General features: G+C 44.8%; 1 protein-coding gene across 2 annotated transcripts in view; it reads left to right on the top strand.

Annotated features, from left to right (window-relative positions):
• Window positions 1–14,803, top strand: part of WDR66 (WD repeat domain 66) — a 115,515-nt gene that overhangs the window by 68,398 nt on the left and 32,314 nt on the right. For both annotated transcript variants that reach the window (XM_011964483.1, XM_011964484.1), the window contains 7 exons: window positions 2,171–2,385; window positions 5,151–5,345; window positions 5,997–6,247; window positions 6,597–6,748; window positions 8,227–8,400; window positions 9,672–9,856; window positions 14,261–14,375. In XM_011964483.1, coding sequence (XP_011819873.1) covers window positions 2,171–2,385; window positions 5,151–5,345; window positions 5,997–6,247; window positions 6,597–6,748; window positions 8,227–8,400; window positions 9,672–9,856; window positions 14,261–14,375 — 1,287 coding nt within the window. The remainder of the gene's footprint in view (window positions 1–2,170; window positions 2,386–5,150; window positions 5,346–5,996; window positions 6,248–6,596; window positions 6,749–8,226; window positions 8,401–9,671; window positions 9,857–14,260; window positions 14,376–14,803) is intronic.

The raw sequence follows: 14,803 nt of genomic DNA on the forward strand, positions 1-14,803 counted from the left end.
TACTGGGAAATAATTGGAAAAATTTTACTTGGGTCCCGAATACATATTGAATTGTCGGTTGAAAATAATGGAAGTATTGTTAAAAATAAAATGTTATAAAAAGAGTTACTGCCGTGAGAAAATATAAAAAAGTGATGGCTTTTAGAATGTGTATGTGCATATTGACAAGGAAGGAAAGTTGCGGGGTGCAGTGGCTCTCATCTGTAATCCCAGCACTTTGGCAGACCGAGGTGGGAGGATCACTTGAGCTCAGGAGTTTGAGACCAGCCTGGGCAACACAGGCTAGACTTTGTTTCTACTGAAAAAAAAAAAAAAAATTACCAGCCAGGGTGGTATGAGCCTGTAGTCCCAGCTACTCAGGAGACTGAGGTGAGAGGATCACTTGAGCCCTTGAGCCCAGGTGATCGAGGCTTCAGTGAGCTGTGTTTGTGCCACCGCATTCCAGCCTGGGCAACAGAGTGAGACCCTGTATTTAAAGAAAAAAAAAAAAAAAGAATAAGCAGAGTTTTTGAACGTGAGTGGATCCCTTATAAAGCTGCTCAGTTTCAGAATAATACATGATATTAGGTATTTAGATGTTTAAGAGCCAATAAGAGGGAGATGAACCAGATGTTGAGAAAACATTTTATCTTGCTTGCTTACTGCAAGCTCTTGTGTCTGAGGTGGAACTTGAGTCGTCTCCTGTAGCATATTCTGCATTTGCTGCCCATGTAACTTGCGCTCAGGGAGCACCTGATGATGAGTTTCCTGGATACTTGCTTCTGTCTTGGTATGATTTGTAGAAATTTATTTCTTAAGAGGGCATGCCAAAAGACAAAAACAGAAAATAAAAAGTTGAGACGTATGGGCACAAGGAGATTATTCTGTCTGCAGACTTGTTTTTCATAAATGAAAGTACTAAAAAATACTGTCAATTCTCATTGTTGTTGGTAGTTATGTTCTATAAAGTCTCTGCAAACACCAAATTAGCAGATACTAAATTATTGCTCTTAAGGGAAATATAGGGTAGGTTTCTTTGAGCCTCTGGTCACATTTTCACCAACTAACTGATCAATACATAACCTTGTTTTATGTGTATTCATGTTTAAAGACATTTTATTTAATATATAACATTGATTCATTAACATTGAGCTCATGGCCAACAGCACTGTAACTCATGACTTGAATGAAACTCATCTAACCCACGTATTTTCTCCATAAGGCACATCATAGCATTCTTTTGCTTAGGAACACTAGATAGCACTTCAGCACTATGTTTGGGGGTCAATTTAAATACGAAAATCACCAAGAAAAAGCACCCAAAAATGCAAACAACATGGCACTAAATAGACCATGAAAAGGACACTTGTTTATAGTCAGAGCTGAGACAAGAAGGCAGAGCATTGCCCTGCTTGCCCTCAACTGGAAATGTGCATGTTGAGTGAGTAAAATTATTTGTCACACTGCACATGCACTTCAGCAAATGACCGTGAGAGTGCTGCAAGTATTGATTTTTGGATTACAAATCAATTCTTACAAGTAGTTGAATTTGCAAATACAGAATCCACAAATAATGAGCCATTTGAAATGATAAAAATGTGTTGAAACAGTGCTGCTCTTAGAAAGAACTTGGTGCTCTTGTTTGACTAATTATTATTTACTATTCCTCTTGTGTTCACATCAGAAGAGGTAAACCTTCGGATCTTCTCTGTATTATTAGAGAATTGGGCAGCATAGAGAATAGGGCATTTCTGTGTATAGTGCTTAAATATTTTCTACTGATGGGAAAATACCTTATGATCAAAGGAGACTGGGAGAATTATCTTATGCTCTTTTATAACCAGAGCATGCTTTGACTCACAACAGGCATTAGTTTCTTCACCAGTCTCTGAAACCTCCATAAGAGAAATTTAACAGGTATAAACAGTGAATAACCACTCTCTCATTTGCTTTAAACAAACAATGTAATTGAACAGAGTACATAACCCTTCACTTGCTCTTAGCAAACCTCCAGAGGTTCAGAACTGCCTGGACCATGGCAATCCACGGGAGATGGTTTTAGTGATTGTTTTCTTTTTCTTTCTCTTTTTCTCACTATATTTCAGCATAACATTATAAAATATCGTGTTGATAAATGCTTTGTTTTATATTTATTACCAACAGTAACTATAACCTTTCTTTTGAAACACAGACCTTCAACAAGCTTGTGGGAAAGTTTAGCCAGTCCATCTTTCACTTGAATTTAACACAAATACTCTCAGCAACAATGGAAGGGAAGCTGGTTGTCTGGGACATACACCGCCCACCCTCATCTGCCTCCACCTTTTTGGGCTTTCCCTATATCAAGCCTTGTAAATTGGTTCATTTGCAGAAAGAGGGCATCACTGTGCTTACTACAATTGATAGGTAATTTTAACTTAATTAAAAGGTAGCTATGGATGATTATAAAAATATTTAAAAATTGTTATGGGAGGTTGGGCATAGTGGCTTACACCTCTAATTTCAGTTCTTTGAGAGGCTGAGGTGGGAGGATCACATGAGGCCAGAAGTTCGAGACTAGCCTGGGCAACACAGTGAGACCCTATCTCTACCAAAAAACAAAAAAGAAAGAGAGATAGGAGGATTGCTTGAGCCCAGGAGTTTGTCAGAGCGAGACTCTCCTGTCTTGAAAAACAAAACAAAACAAAACAAAACCTCTTTTGGATGTATATGCATATTTTGTATATGCATAGGGTATTCTGGGGAGAGTCATAATGAACTGGGAAGATTGGTTGCCTCTGAGGAAAATAACTGAGAACTAAGATCAGGGATCGGGGGTGGATTTACTTCTTTTTATAGTTCCATTTATACTAATTGGATTTTTTAAAAAATCATGAGCATGCATTATGTTAAAAAAAATCCCTTTGTGTTGGTGAAACAAAAAGGAACTAGATTTTTTCTTCTGTGCTATTTGGATAGATTTTGCATGCAACATTTTACATGCAGTAAATGTAAGAAAATAATTTGAATAACTATATTGTTTTTGTCTGATTACAAAATAACATTTACAGTTCGGAGCGGTGGCTCATACCTGTAATCCCAGCACTTTGGGAGGCCGAGGCGGGTGGTCTCAGGAGTTTGAGACCAGCCTAGCCAACATGGGGAAACCCTGTCTCTACTAAAAATATAAAAATTAACCAGGTGTGGCGGCATGCGGCTGTAGTCCCAGCTTCTCAGGAAGCTGAGGCATGAGAATCACTTGAACCCAGAAGGCAGAGGTCGCAGTGAGCCAAGATTTCACCACTGCACTCCAGTCTGGGTGACAGAGCGAGACTCAATCTCAAAACAAAACAAAAATATTTACCCATTGTGAGAAGATCAAATGCATCAGAACGTAATAAAATTCACTAACTCTGATTTTGAGTGGCTGTGGGGACTCACAGATGGTCATTAAGTCCTCAATTAGGACAGGGTTCTTATTTCAGCTGGGTCCCTTCCTTACTGAGTGACCTTGAGAAAGGAACTTAATCTTGCTGAGCCTCTATTTCTTCATCTGTAAAATGGGCATAATGGTACTGTTTCTCTCAGAGTGGTTTTATGAGGATTTCACGAGATAGGGATGTAAAACTCTTTGCACATGCTTGGTGCAGGGGAACCCTAGGTAAATGGCAGCCATCATCAGTGTGTGAGAGAAGTTCTCGAAGGTGTGGAGAAAATTGCCTAGTGACAGGGACCCTGCCCATATGGTTAGAGTCACTGGACCATCTGCTTTCAAAACGCCCATTTGCTTCCATTTGCCTTTTGATGCAGGGGAACAGTGAGATCTTGACATGGTTTTACAAAGAGAAATGCAAATTGTCACCCTCACTCAGTGGAGTGAGAAGATAGTAGAACTGCAGTTGGCCATGATGCAATCAACCTTTACTCGGTTGGGGGTTAGGATCCAGTGAAGACCAGGCCTGAGTTCTCCAAGTTAATAAAACCCAGTCAGGATCTGTGAGTCCAAGAAGGAAAAGGTCTCTGAAAATACTTGGTCAGTATTGCTGCTTCTGTCCAGCAGAGGGCAGTGGCAGACGTTCAAGCCAATTACTCGGCCCACCTGCCTTGCTTATTAATCAGAAACCTCATTTAACCACTCTGCATATGTAAGAGAAAATCCTCCTCGTCTGCCCCCTGTGATTAGAATTATGTCAAAGTCTTTTTTAAAAAGCCCATTTGGGATGGATCTGAGGACTGGAAATGAAAGCCATTTTGTCACGTGGCACTGCCTTCTGCTGTGATGACTGGATAGGGTTTTATGATCACGCTAACAGTAGTGCCTTCCTGTGAAGTGCTAGTGTCCCATTGCCAGCTTGCATGATTTTGGAGGACTGGTGGAGCAATTCTCTCCATGGTCATCTGTAGTTATATGGGGAGTGTAAATCCTTGTCCGCCGCCATTGTGTATGGCTGATCTTGGCGGGCAGGGAAGAACCTAGCAGAGAGCATGGACTTTGCTTTAGACATACCTGGGTTCCCTGCATAGTCAAGCCACATGGCCCTGGTAAAATTGCCAGGTATAAATATGCCCCATGCAATATTTGGGATATACTTAGGCTAAATTTTTTGTTTGTTTGTCTATTTTGTTTTTTGTGACGCAGGTTTGCTCTTGTCACCCAGGCTGGAGTGCAGTGATGCAATCTTGGCTCACTGCAACCTCTGCCTTCCGTGTTCAAGCAATTCTCCTGCCTCAGCCTCCCTAGTAGCTGGGATTATAGGTGCGCACCACCACACCTGACTAATTTCTGTATTTTTAGTAGAGGCGGGATTTCACCATGTTGGCCAGACTGGTCTCAAAGTCCTGACCTCAGGTGATCCACCCAATTCGGCCTCCCAAAGTGCTGGGATTACAGACATGAGCCACCATGTCCAGCTACACTAAATTTTTTTATACAACTATTCAAATGTAACTGGGTATCTGTATTGTTATCTGCTAAATCTGGCAACACAATGCCCTGAGCAAATTTCTTAACTCTCTGAGCGTTAGTTTCCTAGATGTAAATTGGGATAACAGTAAAATCATTCTCATCAGGCAGTATTAAATTAAGTTTTTGCAATGCCCCAGAATCCAGAGCCTGACATATAATTAGGTATTATATAGATGCTACTTGTTATTATTGCTATTTGCAAAACTGATGTTATTCTCCATTTCAGCTACATTGTCACAGGTGACATTAAGGGTAACATTAAGTTCTATGATCACACCCTGTCTATTGTTAACTGGTACAGTCACTTGAAACTGGGCGCCATAAGAACTCTGTCCTTTTCAAAGACCCCAGCAACCCCTCCTACCGAAAAATCAAACTATCCTCCTGACTGCACTTTAAAAGGTGACCTTTTTGTCGTAAGGTAAGTTGTTAATGAATCTAGTCACTAGAATGGTTGAAAAATGATCACTGTCTTCTTTAGTTTGCATGCAGTGGGAGGTTCGTGTTGTTCCTGGGATATCTCCCTGGCTGATTGTGATAACTATTGGATCATTTAAAAAATTAATGAAACATGACTTTAATATTAAGACTCTTTAGTAACTGGAAGCTGGAAGGTCCTGATCCCTGAGCTCTCACCTCTGTTGAGTCTGGAGTCTTTGGCTAGCCACTGCGGTTAAAGGCACTGGATAATTAATAGCCATAACATTTCAAGACCGAATTATCTGAGAGTCTGCTTAATTACCCTTGCAGTATTTACAGGCACATCTGTATGTGTGCACCAAACTCCATATTTGCATACACAAATGAATATTTGCATGTGCAGATTAGCTAATTGTACAACTGACTGTCCATCTGCATACTTAATGACTCAATTTACATGGAGAAAAGTGGGCTTTTTCACTTGCAAATGGAGGCTGTTGGGTATTGGTGGTATATTTTTGGAAATGTTGGGTTAATAATGTCACTAAATTACAGACGACAGAGGCGTTTTATGTGCAATTAGAAGCAGAATAGCTGGCATGCCCCATTCCCTGCAAACACTGATATTGTTTGGTCTCTCCTTGGCAAACAGGAATTTTATCATTGGAACATCTGATGCCGCGGTGTACCACTTAACAACAGATGGGACCAAACTTGAGAAGTTATTTGTAGAGCCCAAGGATGCCATTTGTGCCATCTCCTGCCACCCCTATCAACCCCTCATTGCCATTGGGAGCATCTGTGGGATGATCAAAGTGTGGAATTATGAAAACAAACAATATCTTTTCAGCAGGGTTTTTGAGAAAGGGCTTGGAGTCCAGAGTCTGACCTACAACCCGGAAGGTATTTTCATCTTATCAGCCTACCATCGGTTCCACATGGACAGTCCCGAAAGGGATGGATGCACCTGGGCTGGCATAGCTCCAGAAAGTCTCCCCGACTCCAATCCCCAGCAGGCTGGATGAGGCGCCTTCTCTCTGGGGCTCCCATGGTGTTCTGGGCCTAGTGCTCTCTGCGCGTCTCTGTGCGCTAACCCCAGGAGATCATGCGTTTCGGTTCATTTCTCTGCACAGGAGCTTTGTTGTGTTAGTTACTGTCTTCTCCACACCCAGAACAAAGCCTGGCACAGACTCAACATCTCTTGAATGAACGTAATCCTTTTCCATCGTTGTTCTCTGGCTTGTCATTTCAGGAGCCCTTCTTGGAGCTGGTTTTACAGAGGGGACAGTTTACATTCTTGATGCAATGTCTTTAGAAAATGAAAGCCCAGAGCCTTTCAAATATTCCAGAACCAGTGTGACTCATATAAGCTTTTCCCATGACTCCCAGTATATGGCAACTGCTGTAAGTATTTTCACGGACACGCATCCAGTGGCTTAGCAATTTTATGTGAAACCAAAAGAGGCCAGACATAGTGGCTAACACCTGTAATCCCAATGATTTGGGAGGCTGAGGTGGGAGGATCATTGGAGGACAGGAGTTCATGACCAGCCTAGGAAACACAGCAGGACCCCATTGCTACAAAAACATTTTTTAAAAATTAGCCAGGCCTTGTGGCACACATCTGTAGCCCCAGTTATCCAGGAGGCTGAGGCGGGAGGACCCCTGGGGACCAGGAGTTTGAGGTTACAGTGAGCTATAAGGCAGTTATGTTGGTCTGTCTTTATGTTGGGAGGGGAAAAGCAGTGGTCTTCACTAAACTCCTGTCCCTTCCAGCGCTCTCCGTCTCCACGCTGGTGCGGCCACTCCTCTGGTTTGTGTACACAATGCTTCTGAAGACAAAGCCATCTCAGCACACTGTGGGCACACACAGTCCAGCCTCTGTGTCCCCTCAGGCCAGGCTCCCACTCCGACCTGGTTCACTCGCAGCCTTCATACCTTTCAAAGACACATGGCTTTTTTATTGTATGTAGCTGGACAAAGAAACGGGAGGACAAAGGCACAAAGAATCAGGCTTTTGCCTTTCCACAGACAGCGAGGGAAGAGTGTAAGACCATAGTGTCACCTTCATACTTTTTCCCTGACTACCTTTTCAGTTTTCTGCTTTTAACTTTACTTTTCTTGTCTGTAAAATGGGCATTAGGCCAGGTGTAGGTCACACCTGTAATCCCAGCACTTTGGGAGGTCGAGGCAGTCAGATTGCTTGAGGCAGGAGTTTGAGACCAGCCTGGGCAACATGGTGAGACCCCATCTCTACAAAAAATAATGAAAAAAAAAAAAAAAAACTAGCCAGGTATGGTGGTGTGTGCCTGTAGTCCTAGCTACTTAGGAGGCTGAGGCTGGAGGATCTTTTGAGCCCAGGAGACTGAGACTGCAGTGAGCCGTGATCAGGCCACTGCACTCCAGCCTGGGCAACAGATCAAGACTCTTGTGTAAAAAAAAAAAAAAAAAAAAAAAAACCTAAAATGGAAATTGTTTTACTATTTGCTTGAATAGACTAAGATTTTTTTGAAGAAAATATTCTTAGTATTTTTTTTTGATAGGGTCTTGTTCTGTTGCCCAGGCTGAAGTGCAGTGTTACAATCTTGGCTCGCTGCAAACTTCTCCTCCCAGGTTCAAGCAATTCTTGTGTCAGCCTCCCAAGTAGCTAGAATTACAGGTGTGTGCCACCACGCCCAGCTAATTTTTGTATTTTTAGTAGAGATGGGGTTTTGCCATACTGGCCAGGCTGGTCTGGAACTCCTGACCTCAGGTGATCCACCTGCCTCGGCTCCCAAAGTGCTGGGATTACAGGCATGAGCCACCACACCCGGCCCATAATGATGATTCTTAATTTGCTAAACGTAAAACGGGATAACTCCTTCTCTTTTGCTCATCTTCAGGATAGAAGTTTTACTGTGGCTGTTTACATGCTGGTGGTCAGAAACGGACAGAGGGTCTGGGAGTACTTAGCAAGACTTCGTTCTCATCGCAAAAGCATTCGAAGTCTCCTGTTTGGGGTTTACCTGGACAGCAATGAGCCTAGACTGCTGAGTCTTGGGACAGACAGGCTCTTGGTGAGCTATTTACTTTTCGTTGACCTGGTCACCAGGACTGTGTCTCACTCTTGTGACATCCCTGGCATATTGCATAGAGCCAGGCGCACAGTATGTGTGTTTGTTGGAGAAAATGAGTGCACAGTGAAGGATCACAAACCTCTCCAGGTTGGCATTTTGCCTTAACGTGCCTGGGACACCACCTGGGGATTCCTGTTCTGGACGAGGAGGCTTCCGGGCAGCAACAAGTCAGAAGGCAGGGAGCGGGGAGTTCCCCACAGCGTGGAAAGCAGCCGCCCTTGCCTCCCAGTGTGCATGGGGAGGGCCGACACTCACTAACACTGTCTTCGTGTCCAGCAGTTGGGGTCAGGCTGCTACCTAAATATGAAAACTAGGAGACGTTGTGAGATAAGAGGAAAAGGTAGGGACAGTGGCAAATGCGATATTACAGGGTCAGGTGAAATGGATTCAAAATCAACCAGTCAGTGTATCTGTCTGTTTTTCCTTCCTTCCTCCCTCCCTCCTTTCCTCTCCCCATCTCTCCCTCCCTCCCTTCCTTCCCTCCCTTTCTTCTTCCCTCCCTCCCCCACCCCTCCCTTCTGTCTCTTGCCTTCCTTCCTTTATTCAGTTTATCCATTCATTCATCCGTCTGTCCATCCATCCATCTGTCCATCCATCCATCCATCCATCCATCCACCCACCCACCCATCCATCCATCCAACCATCCAACCATCCATCCATCCATCTATTCTGCCCTGCCTACGAAAACATACCTGTATGGACCCAGTTCAGCGGCTGCTGATTTGCGATTGCCAAGTGCTGGGCTGAGATTTAGATGAATTAGTTCCTAAGATAATAAGTGACACAGTATAACAGAACTGTAAGATGTTAGGTGTGGGAGTCAGCTGGATCTAAATGTGAATTTTTGAATTTTTACTTTGCCACTTTTTAGCTATGTGACCTTGGATAAGCCACTCTGACCATCCTTGAACGTCTGTTTCCTCATCTGTAAAATGGGCACAACAGTACTCCTTTGCAGGGAAGTTCTGAGGATGACATGACAGATGTTTTTGGAGCACTCAGCTCATTGTCTTCCGGATAGTGAATTCTCAGTACTGATGACTTAGTGTCGGTTCTAGGCAAGTCTTCTGTTAGGAGACCTGATGCCATATCCTGGAGAACAGCACTGTTGCTGATAATTATAAAGGCTGTCACCCAAGAGCTAGGGGCTCTTTAGCTGAGCCTTTAATTTGGCTCGGCCCTCATGTGTGTCCATCTGGGCTCCTCTGCAGATAGAGTATGATCTTCTCAGGAGCTACAAAGACTGCCTGGAAGTCCTGGACATTCACCGCACAGACCAGGGCTGCTATCCCACCTGCATGGTCTGGTACCCACCACTCACCAGGGAACTCTTCCTGCTTATTTGCAACAGTGGCTACAAAGTGAAGCTTTTTAATTCTACCACCAAAATGTGCAGGTAAGCACCCGCAGCTTCCCACTGCAGGGGGTGTGGATCGAGTTCTCTGCCCCCAGCCTGTTTCAAGTCTCTATGCAGGGACCTGCAAGCAGCTTGGCTACTATCATCATCCTCTTTGCTTTGCAGAGGAGGAAACTGAGGCACAGATAACGTAAGTAATTCTCACCAAGGTCATGTGGCCCTGTGTGGAGGTGAGATGTGCAGAATCCAGGAAGGACACAGCCCTGGGGCCCTGGGAAGGTTGCTGATGCTGCCTTCTGTTCTCCTCTCGTTAGGAAAAACATAGTTTTACCCAGCTACTAACAATTGTTTGATTTTTTCTTACTCTTGGGTCTCAAAGGAGTTGTAACTTTAATTGCTAGCACTCCTTTGTTTACACCCTGTGTGAGCCAGGTACTGTTTTAGGTGCTGAAGACAAGGATGAAAACAAAACGGTTTCCATCACTGTGTAGTTTACATGTTGGTGGGGGGCAGGTGATGCAATAGTGTGAACAAGTAGCCAGGTAGTAGGTAGGTGGTAATCAGGTCTGTGTAAAGAAAAAAAAAAAAAGGAAAAGGCAGGATGAAAAGATGGGGAGGCAGGGAAGGCCCTGGAGAGCAGGGGACATCTGAGCATCTGAACAGAGACTTGAAGAAAGCGAGGGGCTGCCGCCCGGTTGGAGGAAAAACAGTGGATCAGCAAGGGCCGATGAGTGAAGGTGGGGGGCGTCTAGGGTTTGGGAAATGCTGCGAAGGCTGGCGAGGCCAGAGTGGAATGGGCAAGGAGGGGGTGTGGGAGAGCGGGTCAGAGGTGCGGGCTGGTGCCTGGCACACGGCACCCTGGAGACTCCGGCTCTTTCCCAGGTAAGACGAGAGCTAGTGGAGGGTTTTGAGCAGAGGAATGACATGTTCTGATTGATTCTTTACAATGATGTCTGGTTTCTGTACAGAGAGCAGACTCTGGGGCGCAAAGGTAGAAGCAAGATTGGGGAAACTGATGTGACAGCTGATGGCGGCTTGGCCCTGAGGGCAGAAGGGAGGGTCAGATTCTGGATGTGTCCTGCCGGCAAAACAAAATGGAGGGAAAAGGAGGTGTGAGGGAAGACACCTCTCGAAGCCATTGGAATGGACTGGGCCTTTAAAGAGATGAGGGGGGCAACAGAAGGAGAGCTTCGAGATACACCGGGGCTCAGACTGCACAAGGCAAGCTTCACATGCCTGCTTGACATTCGGGTGGGAATCCACGAAGCAGGCTCTGGAGTGTGGAGGTCCTGGGAGAGGCTGGGCTGCAGTCAGGAGCACAGGATGGTTGAAGGCATGAAACGGGGAAGACACTAGCGGGGGAGCAGGGCGTCCGCATTGGGGGAGCAGGGCGTCCGCATCTGGGGAGCAGGGCATCCACCGCCCAGCATCCTAGAGCGGCGTCTCCTCCCTCCTGACACCATCCTGCGCATGCCCGTGGGCCCCTGTGCTTCAGCCCCTGTGAGCCGTCACAACAAACACCGTCATCCCGTTCCCTCGTCCACAGCCCTGCTAAGTATTCTCCCACTGAAGAAGTTGGAAGGGAGACTGTTTCAGTGATCCACCACAGCCGCCACCACTGCCACTGCCACTGCCACCACCACCGGAAGAAGGAAGTCGGGGAACTGGCCGCAGCTGGCTCAGGCTTGAGGACTATCATGGTTTTGAAACGTATCTCAGATAAGACAGGTCCTCAAAAGGCCAGGACTACCTGGGATGTTTTGTTGTCGTTGTTGTTGTTTTAAACAGTTCTTTCCCAGAAGGCACAAGAAAAAATGACTGAGAAATGCCATGTTTTATGGTAGGGAGAGAAATCCAGGACAATTTTCTTAAGCGATTAAAACACTCGAAAGCATGTGTAAAGAGGAGCTTTAGAAAGACTTCAGAGTCATTGTGCATAGTTTTTAATGAACACATACTTTTTGGACAAAGAATATCTCTCGGATACGCGCAGTCCTAAGACACTGAACTGGCAGAGCTGGAGAATGAGGGCTGGCAGACCTTGGGCCTGAAGTTCCTGCTAATGGTCATTCACTGGAGGAAAGAGGCAGGAGGGACTTTTAGACACAGAGTTGGGAGCTTCTGCCTATTGATCAATCTGAAATTAGCATAAAGCAGCTTAAAAAAATTTATCAAGGTGATACTTATGTAACATAAAATGAACCATTTGAAAGTGAACAGTTCAGCTGGGCACGGTGGCGAACGCCTGTAATCCCAGCACTTTGGGAGGGACCGAGGTGGGTGGATCACCTGAGGTCAGGAGTTCGAGACCAGCCTGGCCAACATGGTGAAACCTCATCTCTTACTAAAAATACAAAATTAGCCGGGCATGGTGGCAGGCGGCCTGTAATCCCAGCTACTCTGGAGGCTAAAGCAGGAGAATCGCTTGAACCCGGGAGGTGGAGTTTGCAGTGAGGCGGGATTGCACCAACCACTTTACTCCAGCCTGGGTGACAGAGCAAGACTCTGTCTTAAAAAAAAAAAAAAAAGAAAGAAACAGTTCCATGGCATTTAGTACTCACAGTGCTGTGTAACCCCCACTCTAGCTTCAGAGCATTTCCATCATTCCAGAATAAAAGCCCTTGAATAAAGCATCTTTTAAGCTGTAGGAATAAGGAAACCTCATAACCGTGGCTTAATTGGGAAGGAATTGTCTTTTCATGATAAATCCAAAAGAATTTAAAAATGCATTTAAAAAATATTTGAAAGAACATGAAAAGGCAGTTCACAGGAAAAGGCCAATAAACCTATGAGCAGATGCTCACTAGCATGTCAAAGATGCAAATGAAAACAAGATATCATTTTTTCACCAATCAGATTAGCAAAGATAAAAATGATTGATAGTGCTTAGCGTTGGCAAGAGGCTAGGGAAACGGGCACTCTCATCCGCTGCTGGGGGCGGGTGTGAATCAGTGTAACCTTTTGGGAAAGCAATTTGTCACCCTCTATTAAATTTTATCATATCTTCTGACTTCTAGGAATGTAGCCCACAGAAGTACTCACACAGTATGCCAAGACATAAGTAAAAGGATGTCTTGTTTGAAAATATTTTTAAAAATGGAAACAATCCAAATGCCCATTAATAGGGGATTAGTTAAACGATGGCTTGTCAGTACACTGGAACACGATGCTGCTTTTAGAAAAGAAAAAAAGAGAAAGAGTAAGACAGCTCTCTGTGTAATGACATGGAAATATCTCAAAGATGTAATATGAGATAAAGCAAATTACCAATGAAACATGAATAGCATAATTCTATTTTTATATAAAATTATAATTACAAAAGAAATTCTTGAGTCATTTACACCAAACTATTACTCATGATTATCTTGGGATAGGGTGCAGCAATGTGGAGATATAGATTTTCTCCTTCTTCTTCTTTTTTTTTTGAGGCAGAGTCTCACTCTGTTGCCCAGGCTGGAGTGCAGTGGCATGATCTCGGCTCACTGGCTCACTGCAGCCTCGACCTCCCAGGCTCAAACAATGCTCCCACCTCAGCCTCAGGCCACCAAGCCAGGCTAATTTTTCGTAGAGACAGGAAACTACTGTATTGCCCAGGCTGGACTCGAACTCCTAACCCCAAGCAATCCTCCCACCTTAGCCTCCCACAGTGCTGGGATTATGGGCATCAGCCACTGTGTTCTGCCCAGGACCAGAGTCTTAAAACCTATGTTGAGATTTATGGAATTTTTAAAACTCAACTATTCTCTTCACTTCGCCTCTCTTTTCTCTTTTCTTTTCCTTCTTCCTTTCGATGGAGTCTTGCTCTGTCGCCCAAGATGACGTGCAGTAGCATGATTTCACTCACTACAACCTCCACCTCCCAGGTTCAAGCGATTCTCATGCCTCAGCCTCCTGAGTAGCTGGGACTACAGGTGCGCACCACTACACCTGGCTAATTTTTTTTTTTAGTAGAGACGGTGTTTCACCATGTTGGCCAGGCTTGTCTTGAACTCCTGACCTCAGTTGATCCGCCTGCCTCAGCCTCCCAAAGTACTGGGATTACAGGCGTGAGCCACCATGCCCCATCCATGACCAAAGAGTCTTTTTTTTTTTGAGACGGAGTCTCACTTTGTCACCTAAGCTGGAGTGCAGTGGCGCAATCTTGGCTCACTGCAACCTCCGCCTCCTAGGTTCAAGTGATTTTCCTGTCTCAACCTCCCGAGTAGCTGGGATTGCAGGCGCCCGCCACCATGTCTAGCTAATTTTTGTATTTTTAGTAGAGACGGAGTTTCACCATATTGGCCAGGCTGGTCTCAAACTCCTGATCTTGTGATCTGCCTGCCTCGGCCTCCCAAAGTGCTGGGATTACAGGCGTGAGCCACTGTGTCCAGCCTGACCAAAGAATCTTAAAACCTATGTTGAGATTTGTGGAATTTTAAAAACTCTTTCTCTTTTTGCCTTCAGAAAGACGCTTATGGGGCCAGCTTATGGTTCCCCTATTGAGCAAACACAAGTCCTCCCAGTGAGAAGCATGGCAGAGCTACAGAAACGCTACTTGGTGTTTATTAACAGAGACAAGGTAACAGCACTCTCTTCTCCAGCTCTGGGAGTTGACTCTGTGTGTCATGAGCAGCAGTCATTACCGAAGATCACGAGACTCAGAGAGTTCTGGGTTTACAGCCAAGCCCAACTGCTTCCACCCCGGTCAGCTGTGATACTGAAAATTGCCCTTGATGAGTTAGGAAGACTCTTGGGAGACATTTCTGAGCAGAGTTACTGCATTTTCTATATTCCCAGTGAAGATACATGGGCCACCAAAGGATTTTCCTTCTTATTTATTTATGTGGAAAAACTCTTATAAAAATATGTAAATTGGCTGGGCGCAGTAGCTCACACCTGTAATCCCAGCACTTCCAGCACTTTGGGAGGCTGAGGCTGGCGGATCACGAGGTCAGGAAATCAAGACCATCCTGGCTAACACGGTGAAACCCCGTCTCTACTAAAAAT

The sequence above is a fragment of the Mandrillus leucophaeus genome, unplaced genomic scaffold, assembly GCF_000951045.1.
Source record: "Mandrillus leucophaeus isolate KB7577 unplaced genomic scaffold, Mleu.le_1.0 Scaffold7, whole genome shotgun sequence".
In the NCBI taxonomy this organism is placed as follows: Eukaryota; Metazoa; Chordata; class Mammalia; order Primates; family Cercopithecidae; genus Mandrillus; species Mandrillus leucophaeus.